General features: G+C 57.4%; 6 protein-coding genes across 6 annotated transcripts; 2 read left to right on the plus strand and 4 right to left on the minus strand.

Annotated features, from left to right (window-relative positions):
• Positions 1-76: 76 nt before the first annotated feature.
• LOC62_02G001771 (uncharacterized protein) lies at positions 77-1,237 on the minus strand (the record flags this gene model as incomplete). The annotated part of the gene is made up of 1 exon (XM_062768268.1): positions 77-1,237. The coding sequence occupies one exon, from the start codon at positions 1,235-1,237 to the stop codon at positions 77-79; it is 1,161 nt and encodes a 386-aa protein (XP_062624252.1).
• Positions 1,238-2,238: 1,001 nt separating this feature from the next.
• xlnD (3-hydroxybenzoate 6-hydroxylase 1) lies at positions 2,239-3,656 on the minus strand (the record flags this gene model as incomplete). Its single annotated transcript, XM_062768269.1, has 3 exons — positions 2,239-3,308; positions 3,381-3,480; positions 3,531-3,656. 3 exons carry the CDS (start codon positions 3,654-3,656, stop codon positions 2,239-2,241), a joined length of 1,296 nt encoding a protein of 431 aa, XP_062624253.1.
• Positions 3,657-4,201: 545 nt separating this feature from the next.
• Positions 4,202-6,084, plus strand: cocE (Cocaine esterase; the record flags this gene model as incomplete). The annotated part of the gene is made up of 2 exons (XM_062768270.1): positions 4,202-5,231; positions 5,282-6,084. 2 exons carry the CDS (start codon positions 4,202-4,204, stop codon positions 6,082-6,084), a joined length of 1,833 nt encoding a protein of 610 aa, XP_062624254.1.
• A 471-nt stretch (positions 6,085-6,555) lies between these two features.
• DODA (4,5-DOPA dioxygenase extradiol) lies at positions 6,556-7,691 on the minus strand (the record flags this gene model as incomplete). The annotated part of the gene is made up of 5 exons (XM_062768271.1): positions 6,556-7,035; positions 7,084-7,297; positions 7,343-7,412; positions 7,475-7,618; positions 7,670-7,691. The coding sequence occupies 5 exons, from the start codon at positions 7,689-7,691 to the stop codon at positions 6,556-6,558; spliced, it is 930 nt and encodes a 309-aa protein (XP_062624255.1).
• A 350-nt stretch (positions 7,692-8,041) lies between these two features.
• On the plus strand, positions 8,042-8,471 carry LOC62_02G001775 (uncharacterized protein; the record flags this gene model as incomplete). The annotated part of the gene is made up of 2 exons (XM_062768272.1): positions 8,042-8,344; positions 8,391-8,471. 2 exons carry the CDS (start codon positions 8,042-8,044, stop codon positions 8,469-8,471), a joined length of 384 nt encoding a protein of 127 aa, XP_062624256.1.
• A 1,787-nt stretch (positions 8,472-10,258) lies between these two features.
• bglI_3 (putative beta-glucosidase I) lies at positions 10,259-12,960 on the minus strand (the record flags this gene model as incomplete). The annotated part of the gene is made up of 4 exons (XM_062768273.1): positions 10,259-10,404; positions 10,444-11,287; positions 11,323-12,754; positions 12,791-12,960. The coding sequence occupies 4 exons, from the start codon at positions 12,958-12,960 to the stop codon at positions 10,259-10,261; spliced, it is 2,592 nt and encodes an 863-aa protein (XP_062624257.1).
• Between the last annotated feature and the right edge of the window lie 2,166 nt (positions 12,961-15,126).

The following is a 15,126-nucleotide window of genomic DNA, read 5'->3' on the forward strand; positions in this document are numbered from 1 at the left end:
ACCCCTAACCCCCTAACCCCCTAACCCCCTAACCCCCTAACCCCCTAACCCCCTAACCCCCTAACCCCCTAACCCCCTAACCCCCTAAGAATGTGTTGAGGTATACCGCGGGCAGTTCCTTGAGAAAGTTGAAGGCGTACGCGGCAAAGCGCTTGGCGGCGAACACATACGCAGTCGATGGAGTCGGAATGCTGTTCTGAACAAAGTCGATGGCACCGTCAAGGCTCCGTACAGTGTATATTGGGAGGAACTGGGAGGTCGACCGCGATTGTGCGGGGCGGGTGCTGAGGAATGCTTGAATCTTGGACATGTTTTCCAGCAGGGGCTGCTCTTCGGTCTTGATGTCCGCCGGGAGGGCTTGCTGAAGGGCGCGGAGTAGGGGCTTCGCAATGTTCTCGTGAACCAGGAGGAACCGTGGGGCCCCAAGCCCGCCACGGCCAGTCTGCTCGAGTGCTCTTGCAATGGCTTTGGCAGTCGCCACGACTTTGGACGGAACGGTACCAGCCGCCTCTTGTGCGGGGGTCAACGCCGTCCCGTTGGGGAGCACAGACTGGTCCACAATAATGGGCACACTCCCTGTGGGGAGCGGGGCGATGGCGAACGGTCTGGTGCGAGAGGAGACCGGGAGTTCAACCGCCCGAGGAAGTGCGTCTGATGGACACACGAGGGCGGAAACCCAAACCTGGGGGCCCGAGATCGTGTTGGCCACTGGGAGCTTGCCCACAACCGAGGCAGGGTTTTCATTCCAGATGACGGGGTAGGCCGCATTGTTATTGTAGTGATCCGGAACTTGGCCGAGAACCAGTGCCGAACCCGGCGTGGCGATGAACAGGACCGCATTGCCGTCCAACACGCTCTGTACGAATGGCACAGCCCAGCTTGCGAATGGCTGTGCGCTGTCCGTTACGATGGCGACCACACCCAACGCCCGACTTCGTCGCCCCGACAGTTTCTTGACGTCAGAGAGGGTTTGCCGCTCGTTAAAGTCGGCCGTCAGGCGCCTGGGGAGGCTGTTGATGGCCTCCTTAATGACGAGCAGTGTATGGCCCAGCTCTCCGGTGAGCTGGGCATTGCTGCCGACAAGTGGGGTACCCTCGGCTTGCAGTAGCGAGAAGAGGGCGTAGAGTGTCTTGTGCTTGTAGGCCAGGTTGTCGAGAGTGTCGTCCAGATAGGCCGAGTGGGCACCCTCGACGGCGGTGGCAATCGCCTGAGTAGAGTCTGCCGAAATAGTTGCCATATGGTTGTTGTTGTTGTGTGCCCTGCGACGCGAGGATTGGACTATGGCAGACGAGCAGACAAAGTTATCTGACGCTTGCTTATACGACCATAGCAGTGAATCAACGGATACTCGGACGCCTAAAAGGTTGGGTGGCGGATGACTGCGGAATGACGGCCATCTGCGTATCCCCCGCGAGTGATATCAGCAACATCCACCTTCCCGACACCCCCACACTGGGATCCACACGGCCACCCACCCCACAACCAACATGCTCATTCGCGTCCGGGGCCCGGCGGGCACCATCCGGCTAGAACTGTCCGGAGACGACCCGGTTATTGCACTGCGTCCTCTAGTAAGAGTTGAAATGGTAATTGGGCCCTCCGTTAACCCCAAAGATTCTCGACAAGTGGCCACACTTGCCTCCCCGTTGGGCCCTCACAAACGGTGGGCCAAGGCATGAGGACGTGCTCGGGGGACATCTCGCCACCCTCACACTCGACGATGCCGGCCTGCAGCACGGCGACATGCTTTACTTGGACCTTGAACGCGCATGGGTCCCTCCTCATTCGTCGCCTCAGAGCACCCCTCCAACACCGACCTCTATGGCGCCCCAAGTTGCTGCAAGGAAGTGGTGGTGGGTGGGGAGCCACGCCAATATCTACGCCTTCATCCGCGATCTTGGCCTCCCTAGACGCTCAAATGCAAACTCGTTACCCAATCAGTAATCTCAATTACCGACTTTCTGAGCGTCCGAAAAGACGTTGAATGCATGACCATAGACCATGTTTACTAGGCATCTGTTTCGAAATGAAGGTGAAGCGTAAAGTGTTGGTCGGGGCCAATGGCGAGGAAGCGTGATTCATGGAACTCGAGGTGAATGTCGCCGGGAACCTAACCCCTCATCGAGTCCCAGTTAAGCTACCCCCAGTTGGACCGAAGGCAAAGGCTCCTTCGTAACACAGTCAATGCATTCAACTACAGACTCAGAAACAGATCTTTGCTGGGCCCCGGGGCCTCGCCTACTCGAGAATCCATTCCGGCTTGCGCTTCACCCAGTCAGCAGCGCCGTGATAGTCCCAAAAGAATGCGAGGATGCCGGCCTTGTCAATTGGCTCGTTCGGGTCGAGTACCTTGTACGGCGGCTCCGGCTCGTCCCCCTTGTGTTTATAGAGGCCAGTCTTGCGCGAAATCTCTTGGGCATAGGTGGCCCGCTTGTAGCGAACCTTGAAGACCTTGATGAGAGCATCATGCACTCCTTCAGGGCCAACTCCGCGTAGGTAGGTAGCGAGTGCCTCAGCATCTTCGACCGCTTGGGAAGCGCCCTGGCCTTGGTAGGGGAGACAGGCGTGAGCGGCATCGCCGATGATGATTGCGCGCCCTTTAACCCAGTGATCCATCGCGAACTGATCGCGAAGCTGGTACACTCTCAATTCGTCCTCCTCGGAGAGGGAAAGCAAGTCCTGCCAAGCCTTGGGGAAACTGGAGAAGGACTTGACCAAGGCAGCTGTGGAGCCGGGGGCTGTCCACCTCGCCTCACTGATCTCGTTCATCTCTGAATCGGCTGTTGCCATCAGCGGGGATCTTTCGACATAAGATATAGACTGACGGATCATGGCGGCAAAATTGAGGACACTACCTCCTCGTGTGGCGTACGTGATGATGCGTTGGTCTTTGCCATATACGATGGCAAGTTGCTCCTCGAGGAGCTTCATCTTCTCCACCTCCGGAATACTGCGGATCTTCTCGGCGCGAAGGAGGCCACGGTAGGCAGAGTATCCCGACGGGGTTGACTTGGCGTCCTCGCTGACCACAGCGCGTCGCACAACCGAGCGCAGGCCGTCGGCCCCAATGAGAAGGTCACCGTGATAGACATCGCCGTTGGCCAACGTCACACTGGCATTCTCGGCGTCTGCACTTGTAACGCGAGCGCCGCAAATGACCTTGCATGGGGTCCCCGGGCCATTAGGGTCGACGGCGTGTTTGTAGATCTCCGTCTGGAGGTCTCCACGGTGGCATTGTGCCCACTCAATGCCAGACATCTCCTTGGCATCGACCTTCAGGGCAGAGGTAAGATTGCCGTCGCCGTCGACTGAGGGTGAGCGGGGGTTTGGGGCTTGGAACTTACAATTGTTGAAGATTTTGAGCTGTATGGCCCCCCCACCCATCAAGTCGCAGCCATGAGCTTTGAGGATACGGTGTGAGTTCGGGGCAATCTGAACGGCTGCCCCAATCTCGCTGAGAATGGCGGCACTCTCAAGGATCTGATGTGGCGTTAGGACAAAGTCGTGCCCAAGGTTGGCACAGTGCTTACAGTGACATCTGCAAACTCGCGCAGTAAGAGTCCTACGGAGAGGCCACCTAGACCTCCGCCAACAATAACGACTTGAAGGCGGCGGTTGTGGTTACCATTGGTAGTCGGGGCTGGGTTAGCGGCCATGTTGGTGTTGGTGGCGATTCGGGGTGGTGAAATTGTCGTGATAGTCAGAGGCGGCGAATGGATCCGCGGACTATGTTAAGGGGCACCGCAGTACAGTCTCAGCCCCACAGTACACACTCAGTCCACAGTACACTCTCAGCCCCACGGCGTGCGCAGGCACCGGACTAGTGGTTGGAGACGGACTTGCACGAGACAACTTTCCGAGGGGCACCACGCATGTCACAAACCCGGAACAAGCGGCGGACATGCATGTGATAGGAATTCCGATGCTACATGCCCCGACAACATGCCACACGGCTAAAGTGGGGCAAAGTGGCACTAATGACCAGCGGAGTCGCGGACGCCTTATTTTTCGGCTGCTCACTGGCCGTCACCACATACCTCGAAGCACTTTGACAGCATACGTGGATGTTGCAAGTTGTCTTACGGCGTGCTCCGAGCCGTGGCTAGCGCTCATGGCGATGAGTATGTAAACCCCTCCTGAACCGGAGGATACACCCCACACACACTGTGTGCATCGACCCATTTCGCTTCCTCAATCCAATATGGCCACCAACGTACCCGTCAACTCACCTACCGTCCTGCCTCAGCCGAAGGCGGGCGCCAACACCCTCCATTCAACCCATGACTTTGGACATATGGTTCTTGAGAAGAACCTGGACATTCCACTCAAAGACGGCCAAGGTGTCCTCCGCGCCAACCTCTACAAGCCCAAGGCGCCCGGCCGCTACCCGGTCCTCGTTACGTACGGACCTTACGGCAAAGACATCCGATATGTCGACTTTCACTATCCCTCATTCTCCGAGATCCCGGACGAGCAAAAGTCGGAGGCGAACTCGGCGTGGGAGACCCCTCACCCGGAGTACTGGACTGCCAATGGCTATGCTGTGCTTCGCGTCGACGAGCGTGGCATTGCTTCCTCGTACGGGTACCTCGACACGATGAGCCCCCAGACGGCAGGCGACTTTTACCAAGTGATCGAGTGGGCTGCCGATCAGCCTTGGTCTACGGGCCGCATTGGCTTGCTCGGTATCTCCTACTACGGCGGGTCGCAATGGCGCGTCGCAGCGCGTAAACCCAAGGGCCTCACGTGCATCGTCCCTTGGGAGGGCATGACCGACTACTACCGCGATCGGGTTCGCCACGGCGGCATCTACTCGAACGAGTTTATCGACTACTGGTGGGACAACCAGGTCAAGCCGATGCAGTACGGCAATGGTAACAAGGCTCGCCGACACTTCCCCCCCGACTGGGAGGGCCCTTTGATCGGTCCCGAGTGCCTCGAGGGATCGATGAATGACGAGGCCCGAAACAAGATGCGCTGTGATCAACCCAAGGACAACAGCGAGCACCGCTACCTTGACGAGCCGTACCACGACTCGCGCGTCTACAACCTGTCCGACATTGAGGTGCCTATCCTCAGTGTTGCCAACCTCGGAGGTATTCTTCTCCACCTCCGCGGCAACGTCGTTGGGTACATTGAGGCTGGAACGAAGAACAAGTGGCTGTGGTTCATTGCTGGCCGCCATGACCTTCCTTTCTACCTCCCGGAGCATGTCAAGCTTCAAAAGTCGTGTGAGTCCTGGTTCTACGCGAGACTTGATCAGCACTAATCGGCTTATCAGTCCTCGACGCCTGGCTCAAGGATGAGGACCCCGACGGATGGAAGCTCGGCCCAAATGCCAAGATCCCTGCGGTCAACCTCCTCATTCGCAAAGGCAACCCCCCTTACAACACGGCTGAGGGCGACGCATCGTTCAAGTCACGCGTTGAGAAGGAGTGGCCCCTTGCTCGCACGGTCTACACCCCCTTCTACCTCACCCCCGAGCAGACTCTCTCACTCTCGCCATCGACCAAGGAGGGCACCTTTGAGCTTGAGCCCCTCGGAAAGGCCAAGCCCATCTGGTTCCCATTCAAGTTTGATAAAGAGACCGAGATCGCGGGCCACTCGACGGCCAAGCTTGTCTACTCTATCAAGGGTGCTCCCGGGGGTACTACACCTCGTGACATCGACGTCTTCCTCACCGTTAGGCACATCGCTCCCGACGGCAAGGAAGTCCTGTACACCGGCACTGTCGGTGACCCTGTTCCCCTTGCAAAGGGATGGCTCCGCGGATCGCTGCGCAAGATTGACACCACCTCGCCCAAGAATCACGAGTGGCTTCCGTACCGCCAGTACCGCTCGACCGACGTCGAGTATCTCAAGCCTGACACGAAGTACGAGTTGCTGGTCGAGATCTGGCCCACCGCTGTGGTTGTCGAGGCTGGAGGCCAAATTGTACTCGAAGTCGCCACGGGCGATACACAGGGTTCCGGCATCTTCGGCCACACCGACCCCAAGGACCGCAGTGAGGCCGACTTTGGCGGCATCAATGTTTTGCACGTGGGAGGAGAGTCAGGTAGCTGGCTCAAGCTTCCAGTGGTTTAGTGAAGTGATGCACGGTTACCCGAAGGGGAATTCAGTTGGAACACATGCAATAGGTTGACAGTGAACGGGTCCTGGAAGTGGCAAGGGCTTACATACAGCTCACCTGCATGAAAAGTGGAGCATCATGCGCCCACAGGAGAGAGGACTCGAGCACATACTCAAGTGCCAGCCTCACCCAGTCGAGTAGCTTGTCGAGCAGCTTGTACATAGCCGCGCTACTTGTACAGTCTCGATCCTAATTACATTCGCTGCATGGTGTGAGCAGCCGACAAGCGAAATTGACTAAATGCCAACATCTTGGACCAGTAGCTTGCCGGGACTTGATGTTCTTGTCGTCGACGAACATCTCAGATCGGCTGTCGCCGCCGCATTTGGTTGGGCATGACCTAGAGAATCCACTCTCTTTTCATCCGGCTACTGATGTTGCTACAAAAGTCTGTTCTGACAGACACCTCATCTTCACGACAGAGATCAAGCGCCGACCTTGATGTCACGGATGCTGTTTCGAATGGGAGTCACATGCGGCGCCTTGGGCCAGTCCCCAAACTGGTACTGCATGTTGCGCAAGTTGACGAGCTCCCAAGCCTCGGCTCCGACGTAGTTTTTGGTCCCAGTGTCATCCTGATGACCGGCTGCACCCGCGACGACCACTGCCGGAATGTAGTGCTCATCTGTACCGTGGGCGTTGCGGAACTGGGGGTGGCTCATGAGGCGCGAAATTCCACGGCGCAGTCCGGGACCAGAGTTTTGGACGACGACGCTGGTGAGGCCCTCACTAAAGTCGATAGCCCACTGCTCCGGTGGCCGACCTTGGGCAGCCGAGTCGCGACGGAAAACAATCTGCGGCCAATTGTTGCGGTACAAGTTGTGCACCCCACCACCCGATCCGAGCAGTAGAGTCTTGCGGAATCGAAGAGGCCGGAGAGCTTCACCCATCCGCAGATGAAATCCCTGCTGCGTTAGGCATAGCATACACATTTGGAAGGACTCAAAACTCACAGGATCGCACCTCGCATTGTGACTAACGACGACGTGGGGCAGCGACTTGCCGCCAGGGAACATCCACTTCAGAACCATGAACGAGTCATGAACCTCTTCAAAGTCCTTCTCGAGCTTGACGTCAAATCCAGCCCCCTTGAGGATGTCGTGAACTTCTCCTGCCAGGTTGACATCGACGTTGCTGTCAAAGTACTTGTACACAGTGGGGTCAGCCCTGTTTGGTCAGTAAGGCTGTACTCCCCCAGCACCCGCAACATACCATGGCACGGGCTGCTTCTTGGGGTGTGGATCGGCTGAGATTCGGATCTCATCGTTGAGGGTTTCCCAGTCTGGGTATCATATCAGCACCAATAGTACCGCGGTCTCGTAAGTGGGCTAGGACAAGACTCACGCGCGCTAAAAACGACGATTCGTTCCACTCCTTGCGCAAGTGCCTGGCGGCCAACCTCCTCCCAGTACGCCGCAACCGGGGTCTTCTTCATTATGTTGGCTGTCGTGCCATGAGAGAAGAAGAAGCATGGCATAGGGGGCTCAGCTGAGGAATTTGGTCAGCAGACGCCGCGCACCACCTCTGCGAACCACTCACAGCCATAATCCTCTCGAGTCATCTTGAAAGTGCTATCGGTGAGTGGCGAGTAGATTGATGTGGGATGATTGATGACTGTTCGTGGACACGCTCCAGCTTTAGACTCATCCAGTACTCAGGGTGCCACGATGAAATACACGGCGGATAAGGTGACGGGATGCACCAAGGGCCCGGAATCACGGACGCCATGCCTCCGCTACAGATTCACGTCAACGGAAGTAAAGGTAGTCGGGTCACAGAAATCCGCCTCGGCAACTATGGTTCATTCCTATGACACACTTGCTATGAAATACCTCAGCCGTATGTGCAGTGAGTGATGTTGATTGTCAACCCACTCGTGCGCGATCATCTAACATTCTCCGCTGCCTACCCATGTCCTCGACCCAGACCACAACCACCACAACCGCCACTGGGGTCGGCACGATTCTCACCCGTGGCGGTGAAGTCCTCTACGGCGGTAACCAAAGGATCGGGACTGTCCCGGTCGAAGAGAGCGACGCCCTCCCCGAGCGGCCGACCAGCGACAACCCTCGTCCCCCCAACTGGCCCCAGATCCGCGGCTCGCCTGATTTTGTTCCCAACAGCGATGTACCACTATCCGAGCTCCCTCTTGGCGATGACAATGCCACGTCTGCTTTCATCTTCGTCATGTTCACCGGTATCCAGGTAGTTGGTGTGAGTGTTTCTTACGATGAGCTTCGGGCCAGTACCAATGACTAAGACCTCGAACTGGTTGTGGCGAAGCACCTTCGGCAGGGTGACGGACGAGGTTTTCAAGTTCAAGGTGGGAGGCCACTGGTAGACGCAAGGGCCTCCGCGAACTGTGCACGTAACAGAAGTGTCTATGACATGTAGGCTCTCCTCCCTTTGAGTCGAGGCGGGTGCGATGGGCCAGCGGTGTAAGTTATTGTCTTGTTACAATCCCGGCACGGCATCTACCCCCAACCCAATGCATTCTGGGCAACGCCCGTAGTGGTTGCTCTGCTTTACTCCAGGCGCTTTAGATTGTGGTAGTCACTTCCGCCCTGCATGACCAGGTGATCCACCTCACGTACTTCGCCAGGATTGAGAGCGGCCAACCCGTCCACAATGTGCCAGAGAGTAGGAAGCTCCTCAAATGGGCGTCTGGTTATGTCCAATCGTGTCTGGTGAAGGGGGGCGGCAGTGGTCGCGAATGACAAGATCCTGGAGAGTGTAAGAAGCAGAGCAGGTGGTTTACACTCACTTCGGGGACTTGCTATGGTCGCCAGGCATGTATGTGGCATACGAGGCGTCATACTTTCCCGGCTCACCGACAGCAGGGATGGAACGATGGCTAAGCAGACCGTCCAGGGCGGCTGAGGAGGATCAGTGCGCATACAAGCTAATGCTCGCTAAACTACTTACGCATTGTATATGTCCGCGTCGGGATTGAATTAGGAGGAGCAGTGTCCTTGACGTCCGGAACTTCGAGGCGCATGAACTCGGTGCCACCCCAAGACTTGAGACACAATGAGTCGGGACTCCGTCTGTCACGCACTCACCGCGGTATGTACCAGCCTTCCACCCTCGCGTACGGGGTCCGGTAGCTCGCAATACACCTTGGGGAAGCCAAGCTCCTCGCGCCCAGTGATGATGGGGTCCGCCGCATTCTCCAACAGTACGAGTAGGAAGGACCCTTTCACGTTCTCTGGCGTGAGACGACAAATGACGTTGTTGGCGTAAACACCCCAAGTGTTATACCCACGTCCGGCCAGCCAAGGCACATTGTCTAGATTCATGGGCTGGAAGAGAGCCGTAGGTTGGACATCAGCCTCAACTTGATACCCATCAGGCAGGATCGACTGGAGGGCATGGCGGTCTACGTTGACGACTAGGTCGGTGATGGTCAAGGTGGTTGCGTTCCAGTTGAAGGGGTAGCCGTCTCGATCGAATCGGGGTCCGGGAGAGGGGCCAAACCCAATAGGCGCGCGGCGAAATCTGCGCTCCTGTTGTTGCATTGATCTGTGAGTTAGAAGTCTATTGCCGGTCATCGTTCCCGTTTATAGCTGACATACCTAGACGTTACTAGGTCCACAGGTTGTCAAAGGAGATGCTGTGTCAGCGGGTTTGGCGACCCGGAACCTCCATTCGCCACAATGAAGTCCGATGCTACGTGTGCTGCCCATTGACTCAGTTTCGGACGCCTCAGTTCCGCATCGCCGTGCAACCACAACCAAAACTTGAATAGCACGGCACAAGCATCTCTCACGTGCATTGGCCATTGTAAAACTGGGGTCTTACGAACACTGGTTCAACATTGTGAAAGAGAAAGCTCCAACCGTGCGCAGGTGGTCTACCGACGAGCAAGCGAGGTGGGCTCATTTGACCCACGATGCCGACTCTCTTTCCCAGCGCGAGGGATCACCGGCAGCCACTACGGCGTGCGAACGACCCATCGGCCGCACCCGGGGCTGCCGTTCTGCCCTAAACCCAAGCACCAACGCCTCGTGTGCTACCATCCCTCGCAGATCTTGCCGCTTCACATCGCCAGGTCGCGGCCGCAGCGTTCACATCCCTAGAAGTGGGATGGATCTGTTGCAAGAGAAACCCTGCATATCCCATCAGCCACTACAACCCCCTCCACTCGAACCGCCGCCCAATGGCAAACTTCGCGTCGCCCCACATCGTCTGGGCAGTCCGGCCGACCATGACGCGCCACGTGCCCTGCTCCGCACGCCATGTCTTCCACTTCTCGTCCCAGTGCGAAACGGCATCTGTCATAGTCAGCTCGGCCTAGCGCCACGCCGACTTACACTTGTCCAGAGTCAGGTTCACCACACGCGCCTGTCCAGGAGCAATGTCGTACTCCTTGGCAAAGCCCTGCAGAGAGTACTCCGGATGGATGAGACCCTGCGGCGCTGTCGGCGGCGGCACCAGATAGACATGAACGCTGTGGTCTCCCATCACGTCACCGGTATTGGTGACCACAAGAGACACCTCGAGCTTCCAGGCTTCCGGATCGGCGTCCGTCGCGTCCGCCTTGAGGTCCGAGTATTCAAACGTGGTGTACGACAAGCCGTGTCCAAAGGGGAAGAGTGGCTCAATGCCCCGCGCTTTGTAGTGCTTGTAGCCCACCCACACACCCTCGCCGTACATGACTTGGGTGCGGGCGTTGCGAAAGTTGAAGGCCGCGGGAATGTCGACTTCGCGCTTGGGGAAGGTGATCGGGAGTCGGCCAGATGGATTGTATGCGCCGTAAATGACATCGGCAATGGCGTTGCCTCCTTCGTTGCCACCGTACCACGCGTACACCGCGGCGTCAACGTCCTCGACCCACGGCATCGACACTGCAGACCCCGCTTGAACAACCACCACAGTCCTTTTCGCGACCTTGGCAACCCGCGCGATGAGTTCGTCCTGTCGGCTTGTGAGAGCAAGGGTCTCGCGATCGGCTCCTTCCGACTCCCACTCCGGCCCGAGCCCAACACACACAACGGCAACGTCGTTGCGAGACGCGACGGCCTCTGCCTCGGCGAACAAGTCCTCGTCCGACACCTTTAGCGCTGCACCTAAGCGAAAGGCGTTGAAGATTTGAGTCTGAGCGTTGACACCGGACGTCGGACGGCGCGTGTCGTTGACGAGGCGGATAGTGTATGTCTGCGGCATCAGAACCGGCCCCGCGTTGGACGTACCTTCCCGGCCTCAACCGGCACCACGACGCGTTGCTCTTCGGTTCCATTACCAAAGAAGATCTTGCCCCTCGGCAGGGACATGGTCATGTCGAGAACCATCTTTTCGTCGAAGAACAGCATGGCCGTTCCCACACAACAAACACCAAACTCGTACTCGCCGGTGACAGAGGCTGTAAAGACCGCGCGCAGCTCTGTGATGTAGTCGGGGAGCAAGCCCGGACCCGGAGTCCAGTCACAATAGAGCATCTCCGAATTGTGATGGCGATCGTGGTACAGCGGCTTGGCGGTCGGTTGACCATCCACCAGGGGGTAGTAGAGCAGGTCAAAGCCCGCCTCGCCGTCCATGCAGGTAAAATGGTCGTCAAGAACCGGCAGGAAACAGTGGTTGATGCACCCGATGGCGTACTCGATCTCCATGTCGGGGTAAGGTCGATTGTCGACAAGGCCGGACAGCGGCGATGACACCCACGCCGGCTCCAGCTGTGCGCTTCCGCCGCCCGTCATATATCCCTTCTTCGCAGCCGGGCCGATCACGGCGACTCGCTGTTGCGACAGGAGAGGCAAGATGTCGTCGTTCTTGAGAAGGACGATCGACTCGGCGGCCATGGCTCGAGTCGCCTCCGCTTCCTGAGGCTGTGTCTCGAACCGCGTTCGCTCCACTGGCGCCGGGTTGTAGACAATCTCGGGGTTCAACCGAGCCAGCTTCTGCACCCAGCGCAGCACCTGCTCCACGTGGTCGTCGATCGTCCGTGGGTCAAGTTTGAAGCACGCAACGCTGAGTCCAATAAGCAGCTTTGTTCGCCAGGTACCTGGTCCACCCATCTCAAGGTCCAACCCAGCATTCAACGCCTCGACGGTCGAGTACGTGCCGCCCCAGTCGGACATGACCAAGCCGTCGTAGCCCCATTCGCCGCGGAGAAAGTCACGTAAGAGCCATGTGCTCTCCGAGCAGTGCACACCATTGAGCTTGTGATACGACGGCATGTAAGCCCACGGCGAGGCCAAACGCTGGACGATCTGGAATGGTCGAAGATACACCTCCCGAAGCGTCCGCGGGTCGATCACAGCGTCGTAGCCCTGGCGACCATCCTCCTGATCGTTGGCGACAAAGTGCTTGATGGTGGCGCTGACGCCATTGACCTGGAGTCCATTGACGACCGCGGCTGCCAGATGGCCAGCAAGAGTTGTATCCTCCGAGTAGTACTCGAACGTGCGGCCTCCCAAGGGACTACGCGGAGTGTTGATTCCAGGTGCGAGAAGACAAGTCGCCTGCCGCGCCTTGGTCTCTGCGGCCAGTAGCGTTCCGACAGCGTGGGCAGTCTTGCGCGAGAACGTCGAGGCGATGGCGGTTTCACAAGGCAAGACGACGGCGGGAGTGCGTTTGACAAACGAATCGCCGCGAGCTCCGCAAGGTCCATCCGTGACCTTGATCCTGCGTGTCAGCGATAATCACGTGCAGATGGCTCACGAAGGAATGTTTAGACGTGGAACATCGCGTGTCTGCCACGTGTCTTTGCCAGATAAGAGCTCTGCCTTCTCCTCGTCGGTGAGCCGGGCAACAAGGTCGGGTATCGACGCAGTGAGGAAGGAGCGGTCGATGAGGGGTAGCTCCCTGCTGTGCAGAGGAACAGGCGACATGTTTCATGCTGTCTACAGTCGCCCAACGCTCCCCACCTTTATGTAGAGACTCCCCCTAACCCTCCCCGCTACTCGCTGCCTGCTATTCAGCGGTGGCCCCAGAGTGCCTGGAACAAAAGTGCGGGGTAAAAACAGCGGTCACCCAATTCACCGCGCTGATAAAAAAAAACAACAAAGGGCCGCTCTTTCACCGCGCTGATAATTTGTGTGATCGTCCCGAAGTCTTGGAAGTCTTGAGCACTTTGGGCCGACCCCACAGCTTCTACAACTACAACATCGCTCTACGCATGCCGCTCACACTGTCAACACCGCCGAGTACATAAGGCGAGCATTGCGGTGAGGAGTGGAGTCACGCACCAGTTCAACAGAGACTCAACCAACCACGACACTGGCAATGCCATCGCAATACAAGGGTATCCACAATAACACGGCCCCGCAGTAAGTGCTTCCGGCCCCGCTTGACCAGTACGCTAAGTGTTCAGATGGTGGCGTGATCCGGGTCTCCGCCGAAACATTCTGTGGTTAGCCACTTGCATGCTATGCACGGTCTACGGAGGCTTTGACGGTTCCTTGTTCGGTGGCCTCCAGGCCGTCCCAAAGGTAAGATGATGACTCCGGCTTCATTAACAATGCAGTGGTTTGAGAAGTTCCCGGCACTGAGGAACCCCGACACCCTTGGCCTCGTCAGCTCACTCGGCGCGTTCCCCAGTCTCATTTTCCCCCTCATCGGCTCTTGGGTGAGATCATGGCATGAGACCCACTCTCGTAACATGTCTTCGGTCGGCTTACACTGCGTAGATGGGTGACAGATTTGGTCGTCGCATTCCAAACATCATTGCCGTCACAGGAGTCATTGCCTTCGCCATCATGCAGGCTTTCTCCTTCACACTTGTGAAGTGGTCAGCCGCCCGGGTCCTTATCAGCATTTTTAACGCCGTCGGTGCCCCGAGTGGTAGCTGTCTCCTGGTGGAGCTCGCGCAGTAGGTTTGGCCTCCCAATCCTGTTAGTCCTGCACTTACCTTCTAGTCCACGCTACCGTGCGACTGCTTCGGCCTTGTGAGTTTATCATCTACCCTGGCTCGCTAACCTCCAGAAACATGTCTGGCTACTACGTTGGCGCCATCCTCGGCAGCTGGGCAGGATACGGGTCCTATGTCAACTACAAGGAGAGCGACTGGTCGTGGCGCCTTCCGTGTCTCCTCCAGTTTGTCATTCCCACTTTCGTCCTCATCAGTTTCCTCCTCATCCCAGAGAGCCCTCGTTGGCTCATCTCCAAGGGACGCATCGAGGACGCCCGAAAGGTTCTGGCTCGAGAGCATGCCAATGGTGATGAGAACGACCCTCTCGTTAACTTCGAAATGGATGAGATCCAGCAGGCTCTGGCGGAGGAGAAGGCGATCAACAAGAATGCTGGGTCGTGGCTCTCCCTCTTCGCCACCCCGGGCAACCGTAAGAGGTTCTTCATTATGCTTCATGTCTCCATCGGTGCCCAGTGGTGCGGCAACGGTGTCATTGGGTATGTCAGAGTATGGGATTGTACTAACAACCCAGATACTACTTTGTGCCCGTCCTCAAGAGCGTTGGAATCACCTCATCGTCCCAACAGCTCCTCCTCAACAGTGGCATCAATGTGAGAACTCATCCGCCTCGTTCCCTCTAATATCTTTCAGATTTGGAACTTCTTCCTCGCCTGCGGTGCCGCTCTGACAGTCGAACGCTTCGGCCGTCGAAAGCTCTTCCTCACGTCCACGACAGGCATGCTTATCTCAATGGTCCTCATCACGGCCTGCTCAGCCACCTTCTCCAAGACGGGAAATAGCTCAGCCGGCATTGCGGTCGTCGCCTTCTTGTTCCTCTTCTACGGCTCATACGACATTGCCATGACGCCCCTGAATGTCGCGTACAATGTGGAAATTCTGGTGAGCCTGCGGACCGACACCCTCTCACACCTTTCAGCCCTATGCGATTCGTGCCAAAGGCATGGGCGTTTCACAATTCATTCAGGCGAATCTCAACATCTACAACACCTACGTCAACCCCATTGCGCTGTCCAAGATTCACTACTGGTACTACCTTCTCTACGTCGGCATTCTGATCTACCTCACGATCATCATCTACTTCGTCTTCCCAGAGACTAAGGGGTACGTTACGCCCTCCTCACCCCGG

Source organism: Vanrija pseudolonga, chromosome 2 (genome assembly GCF_020906515.1).
Source record: "Vanrija pseudolonga chromosome 2, complete sequence".
Taxonomy (NCBI): domain Eukaryota; kingdom Fungi; phylum Basidiomycota; class Tremellomycetes; order Trichosporonales; family Trichosporonaceae; genus Vanrija; species Vanrija pseudolonga.